Genomic DNA, 15377 nt, shown 5'->3' with positions numbered 1-15377 from the left:
AGTTTCAGTGGTCGGCTGGACCGGCTCGACCAGCACCAAAAACAGAGTGATCACTTCTCCCGCGCCGCCTTCAAGCGTTCTTTTTGTTCTGTTTCGGACCCGGCCAACCGGGTTGGACACCGGCCGTCGGTCGGCACCCATAATGACCAGACTCGCACGGCAGACTTCAGATTTCTATTCCAAGCTCCTTCGAATTTTCTTTATGGGGGGCTCACCGGCCTTGACCCGGACCGTGGGGGAAGAGCCCAGTGGCTTGCTCATCTCATTTGGCTGCTGTGTTCCCGGGAGCCTCCCAACTTCCAACGACATGTTTCCGACCCGGTCTTTCAGGAGGGCCATCACAGGCCGATCATGTGTTTCGACGACTTGTGTGTAGTATTTCCAGTTCCAATATAATGCCGTATATCCCTTCCCTGGCCGCCCTTGCTTCATCAAGGTCTAGACTTACCTCACCTCATCTTGCTTGCTCGCCCGTGATTACGACTGCCTCCCTTGAGAGATATACTCACTGCGATTCTTCAACATGTCTTCAGCAGGGGCCCCTCGTGTGCCAAAGCAAGGGCAACAGCAGGTCGCAAAGGGAAGCGTATCTCGAAAACCAGTTCCTGGGGGTGACGAAGCAGGAGAATCATCAACAGCTCAAGGAGGCCCACGGAGAGCACCTTCACGGCAACAGAGACCTCAACAACAGCAACAGCAATCTATGGTGCCAGCATCCACCGAAGAAGATGGCCGGCTTCCCAGGACGGCGAGGGGGCAAGAAAGTACGGCTGTCAGAGGAAGAAAGCGGTCGGCCGGTCCCAAGAGAGGGATGCCTCGCCAACCTTCGACGCAGGGGAGCAGTCGTCAACCAGCTCCAGGGCGTACTGCTGAGAATGTGACAGAGGCAAGCTTTTCTTCACGCAGAGAGCCTACCGAAAGTGCACCAGAACGTCCAGCAGCTTTAAGTACCCAACAACGCAAACTCAATCAAGGGCCTCCAGCTTCCGCCAGAAACCAAGTCAGTCCAGATCAAGGTGCACCCAACTTCTCTTTCCCGAAACCAGCGGTGAAAGAAGAACCTCCTCAAGCAGAGATCCAAGCAAATCAAACAGCTAGTCGTCGAGGACCGCCTCGAGGCCCATTACCGTCTGCCCCCGTGGCCGCGGTGCAAGGCCCGTCTCGTCAGGGGCCGCCGATCCTGGCAGAAGCCCTTCCTATCCCGCGAGGACCGGTGCCCCCGGTCCCAACTTCATCGCGGTCCGGACAAGTTCAATCTTCTCGAGTTGAACAAGCTGTGCCGGTGGTTCTACGACCGACTCGTCAACAAGCAATGGCCCCGGTGCAATCGTTTGAGCAGGCACAGGCAAGGCGCAATATGCCACAGGAAAGAAACCCAGCCTACCCCCCGCCGCTCCGCACCGCAAACCTCATGCCCGATCCTCCTCCACGGCAAACCTCCGTGTCCGCCGGAGGATTTTCGCAAACCTCTGACCGTTTGGTTTCACCGCAGAGCGCCTTACCTCAGGCCACGTACAATCCCCACGTCTCGGCAGAGACTAGTCGCTCCCGCAATGTTGTTTCTCCCTCAAAACCTCTACCCCCTTCCACTGGCTCGTTCTCTCGAAAGCCGGTCAATTCACCGCCACACCAAATGTTGATGAACCCTCTTCGGTCATCACCACCAAACCCCCCGCCCCCTCCTGCCGACTCAAGCTTGCCGGCCGGCTTCTCTCGCAACATTGACATGAACCCCTTGAGGCAGTCGCCTCCTAACCCACCCCAGAAGCCAGTCATGTCTTCCAACCTTTCTCAACAAACCATTAACCCCTTGAGGCAATCGCCACCCAACCCTCAAGTAGCAGAAGACGGCATACCCGTTGGTCTTTTCTCTCAAAACCCATCAGCCCCTCCCCAAAGACCAGCCCTCGCCGCTCCTCCTCAACGAAAGGAAATCGCCCCTCTCAACATCACCAGCTCTTCCCGAAACATCAACAACACCTATCCTGCTGGCCCCTCCCGCTCCGGCATCGTCAGCCCACCAAGAGTAACTTCCCCGCCCCAGGGCGGTTACCTCTCCCGCAACATCACCTCCCCTTCGTCAAACCAAGACGGCGGCCGCTATCCCACCATGCCTCGGGCCGTCGTCTCCCCCCCCTATCAGCCCCGCGCCGTCGGAGGCACTCCCTCCAAGCCAGCCTACAACCAACACTCGCACTCCAGCTCCTTCGACTCAGTCGCCTCCTCCGCAACGGCAACATCCACCCGCCCGTTAAACCCAACCGTCCAACCATCCTCTTCCTTCTCCCCGCCAACAAGAAAAAACACGGACCTGTCCTACTCCAAACCACTGTACAACACCCAGGCCCCGCAAACACCTTACATGTCCATCCTGCTGTCTCTGGACAAAATCCCTCGCCTGCACAACATCCTCTCCACCCTTTTTCTTTTTCTTCTTCTAGCCGGCTACGTGATCATCCCGGGGTCGTTCACGGCCCTCTCCCGCCCCCCGTTGGACCCTGAAAGCGCTATACCCATCAACCTAGGCGCAAACACCACCCCGGACAAGAAACTTCTTCTCACCAGGGCGAACACGGCAACGATGGTGGTAGGCTTTGTGTTTATCATCATCGGAACTTTTGGGACGGCGTGGCTGGGGTTGAAGTGGAGGAGGAATTATGTTTGGTTGCTGAACAAGTTGTACTTGCCGCTTGTGATGTACAGCATGGTTGGGCTGGTTGGGACGGTGGTGGGGGTTTATGCTGTGCAGAATGGGGAGTGGTCGACGCAGGCGATCATTGCTGGGATTTTGGAGGCGGTGGAGATGGTGGTTGGGGGATTGTTGTTTGGGGTTTATAATGTTTGGTTGGTGCAGAGGGTCAGGCAGGAGGGTGGGGGTGGGCAAGGGGGGTATGATAAGCAGGAGAAGGAAAGGGGAAGTAAAAAGAAGGGGAACAGGAGGAGGAAGGGGGGGTTGATGGGACGGTTTAGGGGGTGGAGGGGGAAGAGGAGTATTGCTGTTGGGAGTGTGGTTTGAGTGAGTGATGGGGGTGAAGTGTAAGATGGTGAATAGGGGGGTTATGAGATACAGGGAAAATGGCGTTTGGGGGTTTGGTGTTTGCATCTACATCTGGGATTTGTCATTGTCATTATCGTCATCAAAACAAAAAGAGAGGGATATACCAGTCTATTTTCTGGAAAGGATATTTTTATTATAGTGTGTTGTTAGGATACGTTATTAGATGGATAGCCGGCCAGCATGGAGGGAATAATAGTTTTTATCTCTTGTCACGTTATTTTCATCTGTATTTGCCTTGAGTTTAGTCTACGTGTGCAGATACGAGTCACTGTGCATCCGTGCCTTTCAGCAGATGCTATCTAGTTAGCTTGCACTGTCCATCAAGTGTACTATCCATGTAAGAGGTAGAATCACAAGGGAGCCAACTGAGCAAGACAAGGCCCGTGCTCCTCTGGTGCCGTAGGCCTAGACTTTTTGCCCCAACGGCGGGAGCTACCCCGTAACCCCGCATGTCAACGCGCACCTTACCCCGGGCCGAGGCCGAACCACCATCGCAGGGCTCCGTGAACCAAACGACATCCGGATGAACCGAGGTTTGTAATCGATATAGGGAATGTATGAATATATGAATTGAGCCTCAGTCACCTGTTCAGCGTCTGCTTCTCTGCATCCTTCCTGTTGTTTGTGCAAGTGTTGCTCTCATAACTTTCTCACAATGGCAGACCAACCTCTCATTCTGTATCATTACCCCTTCTCGCCTTATGCGAGAAGACTGATTTGGTATCTCAAGATCAGGGGAATTCCATACTGTCAATGCGTGAGTCGAGTCGGCCTTATTCCATCACATTCTCACCATCCAAACGCTAACATTTTCGCAAAAGCTCCAACCCCCCATCCTCCCCCGCCCCGACCTATCAACCCACCTCTCCCTCAACTACCGCCGCATCCCGCTCCTCGCCCACGGCGGCGACCTCTACCTCGACACCCGCCTCATCCTCAATCTCCTCGACACCCTCTTTCCCCCTCCCCCCCTCACAGCAGACCAAAAAACCATCACCCACCTCCTCTCCACCCTCACAACCGCCACAACCCTCTTCTTCAAAGCCGCCGAGCTCCTCCCCTCCTCCCTCCCCGTGATGAAAGACCCCAAATTCCTGAGAGACCGCGCCACCTTCTCTCCCGCAATCTTCGCCGCTCCCCGCACGAAAGAAGACCGCGCCCTTTCCCGGGCGGAAGCCCTCCTCGAAATCCAATCCTCAGTCCGTTTACTAGAAGAGACCATCCTCAGTGATGGCAGGAACTGGGTCCTCGGCGGGAAGGAGCCCACACGCGCAGATGTGGAAGGGGTGTGGGTCATCCACTGGCTTTTGACCCTTCCCCCTCCTCACAACGACAATGCTCTTGACCCTGCTGTCATAAACAAGACGCGCTACCCGAAGACGATGGCGTGGGTGAATAGGTTTGACCAGTTTATCAATGCGCTGAGTGGGAAGGAAGGGAGGGTCATCAAGGGTGGGGAAGCGGCTGAGCTGATTTTGAAGGGGAAGAGGGGGGGGGATATCGGAGTGGATGAGACTGATCCGGTGGTCAAGGTTCAGGGACTGAAGAAGGGGGATGTGGTGGAGGTTTTTCCTACTGATACGGGGAGCGCGTTCAAGGATAGGGGGAGGTTGGTGGGGGTGGACGAGAGGGAGGTGGTGTGGGAGAATGAGAAGGGGGTTAGGGTGCATGCGCCGAGGTTGGGGTTTAGGGTTTTGGGGGTGAAGGGACGGCCGAGCTTGTAGAGGGAAAAGGGGGGCGATGACTGCTTTTTAGAGCGTTGTGTTTGATGTTTCAAGTCGGTGCTTTGTGATAGGATGAATCCGTGATATGGGCTTTCTTTCGATCAAAGTGGGCGAGCTTGATGTACAGTTCTGTTGTTGAGAATGCCACGTTTGGAGCAACCTCAGATTTTGAATAACAAAAGCTGGGGTTTAGACATCAAAAGCCAGCAGCTTAGATAGTAAAAGCCAAGAATGTAAGAGACAAATACTGAGATGAGATAAATATAAGCTTAGATTGAATATCCTCCAATATATTCTCTATCCATTTTCATCCATTATAACTTTATAGAGCCTCGTTTTAACAAGAAGCTGAGAACGCATATTGTCAAAGCTGGGATTTTAGATTGTGCAAGATGGGATCTTCGACAGTAAGAGCCAGGATCATAAGAAACGGTTGCTAAGATCAAATCTGTATAAAGCTTAGACTAAGTATCTTCATGCTTTGTGAGTGATTTTGTGTAAAATAGTAAATAACCAATGCCGTCGTAATACCTAGGTATCTTGTCATTGTCATTGTGTTAATTCTAATAAGCCGTGTTGTAATGATCCTATCTCCGACGCAGGATGTGTGCCTAGACAGAAGTAAGTTGCAGAGGGAAGAGGAAGAGCAAGCATGCAGGCTTGGATAAGTAGTAATGTGGCTGTGGTAGCTGTCATCCAGTTGTTGCCGTTGTTGCCATGGTGAGTGGTGTTGTGGTAGCGTAGGAAGAGCCCGGACCGAGAAACTTCTAGCATGGAGAGCATGGCACACATGGCGCACATGGCACACAACATATAGCATAGGGACTTGCTCCACGGGTACGCTCAAAGCATCACTGCAAAAGGTTGCTTCTAGAGCTATCAAGAGTACCGTGGTGGACAGTTTGGACGGATAACCCTCTCTATGGATCAGGGCTATAATATGGGGGATGCACATGAGATAATGGGAGAGAGAGGTGCATAAATGAAAGTTAGTAATGCACACGGAGGAAGTGCCTATATATAAGGGTGCCCATAGAGGATGTCGCATAAGAAGCTGGGATTTTGGACAGTTAAAAGCTCAGATTTTGGACAGTAAAAAGCTGGGATTTGGGACAGTGAAGAGCTGGGATTTGGGACAGTGAAGAGCTGGGATATTGGACAATTAAAGCTGGGATTCTAAATAGTGAAAGCTAAGGTTGTGAAATAAGAATGCTGGGACTAGACAGATACATACTCGTGGCTCCATAGACTTCGACTTCAGGACCACCTAGCGTGTTGGGCGTCTCATGGACTGCATGTGCTGGCAATGTTGGGCAGCCACAGTGCCTCACCTCTACTAGTTTGTGGACGGCGCTAGCAGTTACTACGAAGTAGCTCGCTCGTTGCTTATGCCTGCGTTGTACTTACTACGACGACGACGACAACCTGTAAATGTAAGAGTAATGTACAATACCATGGAGTGAAGTTGATATTGATATTCAAAGATATCAGATCTTACGTAGGCGGCTCTTTGTACCCCGGATCTTGACAGGGTGACATGGATCGATCATGTCAAGCAAACAAGCTTGTCTCACCTCGTTTTGTCGGTCCCCCACGCCCATCGATGGTACCTGACGGAAGATTTTAACGCCATTCCGAGAATATGCCTGTGATCGGCTCGCCATAAAGTTTACTGAAGTACTGTACAACGTGTAGATACGCTTACCAGTCCTTATCAGGCTCTTGTATGACGAGTGTTGGCGCCGCCACAAGTCCGCCAGCCTCACCAGCAAATTCAAGATCTGGTCAATTAAAGGTGAAAACACACTGTCCTCTCCCCACGCCAATATCAAAAAGGTCATTGGCAGCGGAAAATAAGGACCAAGGGACGCGCACAGTGCGTGCGCTACTGCACCTCGGGGAGCCGGCCGTTGTCTCCAATGCTGCCTGCCCCCACAGGCGCTATGTCAACCGCCAATGGTTTGTTGCCGTGATGACCTGAAAAAGGTTAGCGATGTCATTAGCCATCCGGGGGAATCCCAGGGCTGTCCACAGCTTTTTCAGGGCCCTGTGGCCCTCCTCTCTGGTGGGAATCTTCCTGGAACGTGTTGAGCGTGGGAAAGGTTGTTCGAAAGGTTGTTCGGAAGGTGGTTAAGCGAAAAGAGGATGGTTGCAGAGCTTGGTCCTGCTGTGTAATGGTGCTTGCTTCTGGCTGCAAGTGCAAGGCCCCGTTCTCGAATTTTCGCTGAAATGTTCTCTTCAGCCATTGGGCGCGTCTTCTACAAACCTGGTTGTGTGGTTGACCAGTGGATCCCGCCTGTGCCTCTTGACTGCGCGAGCCAGGTGGCGCCTTGTGTTTTCCATTGTGCAGCCGGCTGTCAAGTGCGTCATAGGGGTCAGCGCTTTGCCGTGGCATGGTGATGTCAGCACGCGACTCTTTTCCTACACATTCCAGCACGAAAAAAGCCATCACTGGGTGAAGAACAATGGAAAGAGTTCGGGTGCGGCAGTCGCTGAGGGAGACGGAAGGAATTCAAGTGTGAGCACACGACTCGAAAGAGCAGATGGAAACGGCAAAATGGTGGGAGACGGAGAGACTTGATCCCACAGTGCGGGCAATGGCCGAGTAACATGGCTTGAGACAACATTTCAACCTCAAAGTTACGTCATCGCTGGGAGAAACGGTCGGACACCCACTGGCATCCCTGTCCGTTTCCTTTGTGGTCCGACAACGCAAAAGAGCGTCAGCCAACCGATCCCGTCTGGCACCTGGAGGGGATGTCGATCGTCTTCCGAGATCTCGATGAACTCTCTCCTGCAGCTTCTTCTCGAGGAAGAAGAGATTCAGAAAAGCGAGAGAGAAATGCAAAAACTCGGCGGCCAGGGAATGCTGGCAGCATGCTGGTTGAGCAGTGGGGAAAAAGAACACTGGGGGAATCTTCAATCCCACCAGATTGCACCGGTCCATAGCGCCTGACGCAATGTTCCTCCATTTGCAGCCCGGCACCAACCAAAGGGCGGGGACCTTGCCTGATGAGGGGAGAAAGCAAACGCTGGCAGGTGATTCGACAGAAACAACCAATTCGCCACAAATGCCCCACCTCCCTCAATTTGTTTCCGACCTCTTGAGATGGTTCCGTCCATGCCATTCTTTGGATTCTCTGTCACCTCACCGTTGGCGAAGGATTGTATTGATTTGCTGGTTGCTGGTTGCTGTTGCTTCCGTTCTGTTAACCACACACCATCTCCGGCCGTCTTTTCGGTCAGAAATGACATGGTTATGCCCGCACAGCCGGGTCTCGAACGCTGGAAGCGCTCGGCAGACATGGCCGGATATTGGATATCTAGTGAAAGCTGGTCGTGCCGGGCATCTTCCCCGGCTGCCGGCCAAAGCATCTAGACCTTTGATCGACACTGCAAGGCCTGAAGGAGAAGGATCGATCGAAGAGACCAGTTCATTGGACCAGCATCTCGGGCCTGTCGAGTTCTGCTGTGTTTGACACGACAAGACCGACTGACAAGAATGAGTAGGCGTAAAAGAATCCGAGGTTTGACAGGATCATCGAAAAGAGATATATCCATCCCGGAGATATGGGAAACATGGCAAAAACGGACATTGTCAAAACAAAGGTCTGAGCAGAATGGCAATTTGAAGACTGCTCGCTGGAACGGGCACCCGTTGCGTGCTTTCCTTTCCTCTTCCGCCGGAGGTGCAGTGCCAAGGGTGGAAATCCTCACGCGAAGTCAAAGACACGGTCGAGCCGTGCGAGCACAGTGAAACAGAAGCCCCACCGCTCCACCACGTCCTTTTCTGTGGCCAGGACTTATGCAAGACCAGCTCCAAGCCGTATGATGGTTATCAGCACGAGGTGTTGCTCGGTTTTTTGTTACCTGGTATCGAGTGTTAGTGGTATCAAGAGTAATTCGTGATGAAAAAAAAAATCAAAAAGGTACCGGGCACCTCACCGCTGATATTCACGCATGGCTGGATCATAACTGCAAGACATGCGGGTCGTGGGGACGATGGCTAATGTTCCTCGCCTCGGTACGGTCAGCGAGTCGCTCCAAAGACCGGGAGAGGCAAAAGTAGGTAGCACGGTAGCTAGCTTTCCCTCAAAGTGCGGTTCGGTATATTTTTTTGAAGGGCATGCAAAGCACGCAAGGTGTGTGTGGGGGGCAGAAAAAGGGGGCAGTCTGGAAGTTGACGTGCGAGAACCTGCTTTGTAATGGATTCCGAGGACTGCCCAGTCTCGTCTCTTTGGTCAGTCTATTCTATTATCGATTATCTCACTGCCTTGGTATTTTCAAAAGCAAAAAGAAAGCGAAGCAACCTGTCACCTCGAATATATCTGACCTGGAGAAGCAAGACAGTTGCAGTGTCGAAAGGCAGTTGGTGGCTGAACTGACAAGAGAGCGGTCCCGCCCGGACAGAGTTTCTTCCTTTCATGGACACGGACCCAGTGGGTGCTGCCCCCGGACCACACATTAGCGACCCCATTATTTTTTATTTCACCTTGCGCCATCTTCCTCCCCCAACGTCATACCTGACGTCGCTCCCCATTCCCGGTCTTGTCCCATTTCTCTTTCCGCACACACACCCACACCCGCACGCAAAGCACCACGTCGCGACACACTACGTAACTATTCTCGAAGCCGACAGTGTCCTGGAGCGCTGCAGAGTAGCGTCGCAGCCCTTTTTTATGGGTTTGAAGACCAAGTGACCTCATAGTCGTCGCTTTTCCCCTTTGCTCAGTCTTTTTCCGCGAAGGCAAGCACAGCTGCAGCAGCAAGGCGCCGCAAGATTTTGATTGACATCATGGGGTTGTCCACTGGAGCCGCTGGCCGAGGTGAGTCCAAGTCGCCCAAACAGTCCAGCAAGAAAGCATCCCCACCGCGACAAGGTAAGTGGCATCTTTCTGCTGCGTTGTCTTGATGAACGAATGTCGTTGCCGACACTTTTTTTTTTTTGAAAAAAACAGACACGCAATCCGACGCCAAAAATGACGGCCCCTTGAAGTCTGCCACCGCCACCACCACCACCGAACCATCGTCATCATCCAATGCGGAAGCCACCAAGCCGCTCGCGCCTCCACCCCGTCCCAATCAGCAGCAGAACAATCAACAGCAAGCCGGCAATAACTCGCCCGACTACTTTTCGAACCCCCCCGGCGTCGGCGCGGCTTTGTTGAGCCTCGAGCCGAACCCCTTTGAGCAGTCCTTTGGCGGCGGCGCCCCCGAGACCCCCGGGGGGACTAAGCTTCCATCTGTCGCGGCTCTCACCTCGCCGTCGTCACTCCTTCCCGGCACGGGTGCTACTCCCTTCGGCTGGCCAGGTTCCCTCAGGACGGGCCCTCTCAGTCCGGCCATGTTGTCGGGGCCGACAAATGATTATTTCAGTGATACTCATCACATCCGAGGCGGCTTCCCAACCCCCAACGAGTCTTCTCTGAGGACTGGTCTCACTCCCGGGGGCAGCGGGTCTATGTTCCCGGCCCCAAGTCCCAACACGGCTCTCTTTGCTGGCCTTACTGCCGGCGTGCAAACCCCTAGTACGCTTGACTTCCACCGCACTGCTCTGAGTGTTCAGGCCAAGCGCGAGCCCATCCAGGTCCAGCAACCACCTCCTCCTGCCGTCACCTCTGCGCCCCAAGAAATGAGCAATGGGTCGAGCTTGAAGGCTGAAGCGAAGCCTCCCACAAATTCCTATGATACACACGACAACGACGCGGCGAACGGGTTGTACATGTTGGCCCAGGCACGTAACGGGACACAGCCTCCACCCCCGTCTCAGTACACGGCAGTTCCGCCTGCCCAGGTTCATGTGCATTCCAATCATCAACCTGCTCCCGCTGTCCAACCCATCAACACTTCTCCCCAGATGAATGGCAACTCGTCGATTGGAGGAAGCTCAGCGCGTGGTGTTAGTGAGACTGGCAGCGCCATGTCTGATGAGAGCGAACAGGCGCGTCCCGTGACCCGTGCCAAGGGGAAGAGAGGGTCGACCAGTGCTGCTGGCACTCGCAGAAAGGCCGATGATGGCCCTGCTGCCAAAGGGCCGGCCAATAAAAAAGCCAAGACAAACGGTGGTCCTCCACCCTCGCAGCAGCCAGACTATGACGATCACTCTGATGATGAGGATCATCATATCAACAAAGACGGCACCAAGACCAAGATGACAGACGAGGAGAAGAGGAAGAATTTCCTTGAGCGCAACAGGTATGTGCTTGACTTTTGTCTTGGTTTTGTCTGTTACGGTAACATTAACAGTGTAACACAGGGTTGCTGCACTCAAGTGTCGTCAGCGTAAGAAGCAGTGGCTGGCTAATCTTCAAAGCAAGGTTGAGGAGTTCAGTCAAGAAAACGAGAACCTCACCCATCAGATTAGCGTCCTTCGCGAAGAAGTTGTTAACCTGAAGACGTTGTTGCTCGCACACAAAGACTGCCCAGTAACACAGTCGCAACATCAACAACAACAGCAACAACAAGGCATCCACGCAGGCTACATCCCACCACCACCACTGGAATACAATCCCCAGATGGCCGCTTACCAAATGGCTGGTGGGATGCCGCCCAGCCAACCGGTGATGGCTGCCCACACCGGTGGTCGCCGTTTCTCATAGAACGATCGAAACGCTGCGAATCCGGAAGCGGCATTGTTGCCAGCCCCGGGCATAGCGACAGCTTCGGCATCGTCACCAGTCCAAGTGTTCACAGCAACATATGGTCTTGGATTTTCTCCTCATGGCCCGCCTGATACGGCATATCTTTCCCCGGCCGGCGGTGATGACTTTGTCGAGGACTTGTCAATTTTGGAGGCAAACGTGGGTGTATAGTGAATAGGCCGCGGGGCTTGTCTCCTGAAATGGGGGCAGCACGCACAGCCGGTATGGTGAGGGACCAGGTGATAGGCACCTCGGTTCTTTGCCCTGTATGTAATCAGCAACAACATGGGTATACATCAAAAGGGCGTTTTGGCGTTTTTCCTTTGGGGTCATTTGCTGTTTATCGATACTTTAGTTTCTTCGCTTTCTCGGTGGGTGGGATTATGAGGGCGTTGGCGGGATAAAAGGCCTGCGCGGCGTGGGTTGAAGGCGATGGGCACCACGGCATGGACATGCCGGTGGCCTGTTGTCCTTTTCTCGTGGTCTTTGCCAGTTTGCGAACAAGGACAAGGCAATTTTTGGATGCCTCGGCCTAAAGCTGGGCAGATGGGCGGATGGTTGACGATGAACTGGTGTACTGGTATGTATGGGGTATTTGTTTTTGTTCATCTTTTCTCTCGCTGGCTGCCTACTCCGTCCTTTAGAGGGGGAGTGGTAGGTTGGTTGCATCTAGCTTCTTATATCAAGATAGTTATCGCTCATGCCAGGGGACGGATGTCAAATGAGCCATGCGATAGCAATGAGGACATCGATTAGCATAGCCAAGGGAGCAATAAACCTTCAAGATTATACTTACTCTGTTCGAAGATGATGGCATTCGTGTGTCCAAGGTGGTTTCTGGATTATTCCGTATGCATTGTGATAATCTTGTAACTCGAATCGTCCATCTGAGAGCGTTTGACAAAACCGGTGGAAGTTTTGAAGCGGGTGAAAAAACACTTAGGGCTACCAAAAACACGTATTTGTACCCCAAAGGTAAATTCTTGACAATGCCATCACTTACCAGCCGCTGATGTAGCTCACACGATCAGTTTTGACGGCAGTAAATTGTGGCCTCGCTGGCGGTGGGGGCATGGAGTTGACGTCGTAGCAAAGGGGGTGGTCCGTGCACTCCGGCAGCCGCAATTCTGAGTGTGGACTGCGGGTAAACAAACCGGCGGGCGCAGCTTCCCGTCGCGATTGACAGCAAAAGCAACCCACTTGGGACGTTGACGACCGGTACGCGACTCCCGATACAGCATCACTATTCTGTAGTGTACTATTTGCACGATATCGTCGCCTCCTCCCGACGACGACGACGACGAAGACGGCAACCGGAGCTCGAAAGCTGGAGCCACCCCTGGTGGATAAAACGCGAAACACACAGCTTGGGGGGTGATCGGGTTCGGCCGCCCGCTCAGCGACGTACCTTCGACGCGTTCTTGTCTGACCGCCCGCTTGGCTTTCTGCCCGCCCGCCCCAAATCTCGTAAACTATCAATTGAACAAGAGTGGAATTGGTCCTGCCGCCGACGACGACGACGCGCCCAAACCGACACTTTTTTGCCTTGTCGGGATTCTAATTTTGCCCCACGTCGCAAAAACATCACCAACCGACCGAAACCGCAAGGGGAGGAGAAAGAAAAAAAATCGACGACTTCACAAAGTTCCCCTCCTCTTCCGTTCAGAACAAAAAGCAGGCCGCCCTTGATGCGCCGCCCGCCCCGCCATCACCGACATCCATGACTACTCTCGTACGGACCCGCCAGCCGCTACAAGTCTTGAGCATGAGCCACCACCAGCCTGAGCGTCGGAAGAGTAAACGCCTCGCGGGTACGTCGTCGCCAGAACCAGAAGAGCCGGAGTTCAAGAGGAGGAAGAGGACTGCTGCGGCTGCCGCGGTTATCAACGAGTCGGCGGCATTTTCACAACAACAACAACACGCGCCCGCGCCGGCGACGGGGAGGAAAAAGAGAAAGAATGACGCTGACTCCAAGGGTTCCTCCTCCTCCGCAGTCCCGGCAGTGTACGACGAGCAGGATGGCGACTTTTTGTTTACGCGCGGGTCCAAGAGGGTGAAGACTACGCCAGCACCACCACCACCACCACCACCACCTGAGCCAGAGCCGGAGCCGGAATTGCCATTGCCGAAAATGTCTACCGCGAAGAAGGTTGGAAGACCACCAAAGAATAGTTCGAAAAAGCGCGCTTCCTCTCCGGCGCAACAGTCTGCGCCTTCACCGCCGTTACCAGTACAGCCGCAGCAGCAGGTTTTACCGAGGAGGACGTCGAAAAGGAGGTCTAGTGCAGCTGCTCAGGCGGCGCCCCAACCGGTACAAGATGAGGAGCCGGTTATGCCCAAGGCGAAGACGAGGAGGAAAGGGAGGGAGTCGAATGCCGACAAGAAAGCAAGAGAGGAAGCGCAGCGGAGGCAGTTAATAGAGGGGATTCCGGAGGAGGAGGAAGAGGATGAAGCACAGGACCAGCGACACAACCACCACCGTGATCATGACCACGCTATGACCAACGGCACACCCCAAGCAGAACACCCCTCTGGCGCCGCTTCACAGATGATCTCCTTACCTTTCAGCGACACGCCTATTCAAAACAGGAATAAAGAGTTTCGAAAAAAGGGGGGAGCGTCTGGAGGGAGGAGGAGTTCACTGGGCATGAGAGGGAGGAGGGCGAGCTCGTTGATTGATAATGGGCAGAGCGCGTTACCACATCGGGAAGTTGATCCGAAGGATTTCTACAAGTATATTTCGGCCGAGGGGTTGAGCGAGCCGAGGAGGATGAAGCAGTTGTTGATTTGGTGCGGGGAGAGGGCGCTTAGTGAGAAGCCTAGAGGGGGGAAGGGGAATAGTGCTGTTTTGGGAGGTGAGTTTTCTTTCTTTGGAGATATGTATGGAATTGGGGATGCTAATGTGGAATTATAGCGAGAGCGATACAAGACCAGATATTGAAGGACTTTTCCTCAGTGTCGGAGTTTTCGGATTGGTTCTCACGGGAAGAAGCGCCGAAGCCGCCGGTGGTGTTGAAGCCGAACCCGAGGAATGAGGATTATGACAGGAAGATTGAGGAGATGGAGGAGAGGATAAAAAGGTTTGTTTCCCCCCCACCCCTTCATTTCCGTTATCCCCAAGAGAAGCCTAACTGTGGTGATGTAGATTAAAAGAAGTCAAAAAAGCCTGGCAGGCCATCGCGAAACCATTACCCACACTCGACCCGATATACCCCCTTTCAGCCCCCCCACCAGACAACCCTGAAGCTCCCCCGCAACCCGACTCGAGAAAAGCCCCGTTGCCAGACCCCAATTTGTTGTCGGAGGAAGAAACGAAAATGTTGACTTTCCTGACCAGTCCGGAGACGAGTTTTGGCAGCTGGAAGAGGCAGGTCAGGTCAAGGCTGCAGAATGTGCATCAGGAGCTCGAGTTTGAGGTTGATGTGCTGGCGGACAGGGTTCACAAGTTTGACATGAGAGTTGAGACTGCGGGGCGGGAGGCGGATCAGGTTTTGAGGTTGGGGGCGGAGAGGTTGAGGGAACGGGAGGAGAGGGAGAAGGAAAGGGTGGGGACACGGGGGGTGGGGGTTTGGGAGGTGCTGAAGAGTTTGGGGAGGATATTGCCTGAGGGGGGGTAGGTTCCTTTTGAGGATGTCCGAGTCAAACGGGAGGAGGAGGAGGAGGAGGGGGAAGAACGACAATGACTTGTTCTTTTATTTAAAACTGTTTTTTTTTTTGTTTTGAGGGGAGAAGGAAGGGGGTTACTTGGGCGTTTCTGGTGGGGGGGCCAAACTAAGGGGGGTTCTGTTTTATTGTTCTCTGAGAGATATCCCGCTGCTTTTTTTGTTGTTTTTAAGCTAGGTGGTGGTTGGTTGGTGTTACTTGACCCTTTTTCGCATTGCGTGCCTCGGGGAAAGGGGTGGGGGGGAAGGGAAATAAGCATGTCAATTTACCTTTGCATATGTGGGGGAAAGT

The 15377-nt window shown here is 53.6% G+C and overlaps 4 protein-coding genes across 4 annotated transcripts; all 4 read left to right on the top strand.

Moving 5' to 3' along the window:
- Positions 1-523: 523 nt before the first annotated feature.
- On the top strand, positions 524-3016 carry QC762_201300 (uncharacterized protein; the record flags this gene model as incomplete). Its single annotated transcript, XM_062887021.1, has 1 exon — positions 524-3016. One exon carries the CDS (start codon positions 524-526, stop codon positions 3014-3016), a length of 2493 nt encoding a protein of 830 aa, XP_062746799.1.
- Positions 3017-3519: 503 nt separating this feature from the next.
- Positions 3520-5109, top strand: QC762_201290 (uncharacterized protein). Its single transcript, XM_062887020.1, has 2 exons — positions 3520-3815; positions 3880-5109. The coding sequence occupies exons 1-2, from the start codon at positions 3714-3716 to the stop codon at positions 4780-4782; spliced, it is 1005 nt and encodes a 334-aa protein (XP_062746798.1). The 5' UTR covers positions 3520-3713; the 3' UTR covers positions 4783-5109.
- Positions 5110-7350: 2241 nt separating this feature from the next.
- On the top strand, positions 7351-12270 carry SKO1 (Transcription factor). Its single transcript, XM_062887019.1, has 3 exons — positions 7351-9662; positions 9741-10977; positions 11039-12270. The coding sequence occupies exons 1-3, from the start codon at positions 9578-9580 to the stop codon at positions 11379-11381; spliced, it is 1665 nt and encodes a 554-aa protein (XP_062746797.1). The 5' UTR covers positions 7351-9577; the 3' UTR covers positions 11382-12270.
- Positions 12271-12622: 352 nt separating this feature from the next.
- On the top strand, positions 12623-15040 carry QC762_201270 (uncharacterized protein; the record flags this gene model as incomplete). The annotated part of the gene is made up of 3 exons (XM_062887018.1): positions 12623-14278; positions 14338-14503; positions 14569-15040. The coding sequence occupies exons 1-3, from the start codon at positions 13144-13146 to the stop codon at positions 15038-15040; spliced, it is 1773 nt and encodes a 590-aa protein (XP_062746796.1). The 5' UTR covers positions 12623-13143.
- Positions 15041-15377: the final 337 nt, after the last annotated feature.

This window comes from Podospora pseudocomata (assembly GCF_035222375.1).
Source record: "Podospora pseudocomata strain CBS 415.72m chromosome 2 map unlocalized CBS415.72m_2, whole genome shotgun sequence".
In the NCBI taxonomy this organism is placed as follows: Eukaryota; Fungi; Ascomycota; class Sordariomycetes; order Sordariales; family Podosporaceae; genus Podospora; species Podospora pseudocomata.
The sequence above is the reverse complement of the archived record's forward strand: the minus strand, read 5'-3'. Positions and strand labels throughout refer to the sequence as shown.

Excerpts from the sequence above, each read along its gene's own strand:
- QC762_201290 (XM_062887020.1), top strand. The coding sequence starts at position 3,714 with ATGGCAGACCAACCTCTCATTCTGTATCATTACCCCTTCTCGCCTTAT. Across the intron at positions 3,816-3,879 it reads GAATTCCATACTGTCAATGC|CTCCAACCCCCCATCCTCCC; the intron begins GTGAGTCGAGTC and ends TTTTCGCAAAAG.
- SKO1 (XM_062887019.1), top strand. The coding sequence starts at position 9,578 with ATGGGGTTGTCCACTGGAGCCGCTGGCCGAGGTGAGTCCAAGTCGCCC. Across the intron at positions 9,663-9,740 it reads AGCATCCCCACCGCGACAAG|ACACGCAATCCGACGCCAAA; the intron begins GTAAGTGGCATC and ends TGAAAAAAACAG. Across the intron at positions 10,978-11,038 it reads AATTTCCTTGAGCGCAACAG|GGTTGCTGCACTCAAGTGTC; the intron begins GTATGTGCTTGA and ends AGTGTAACACAG.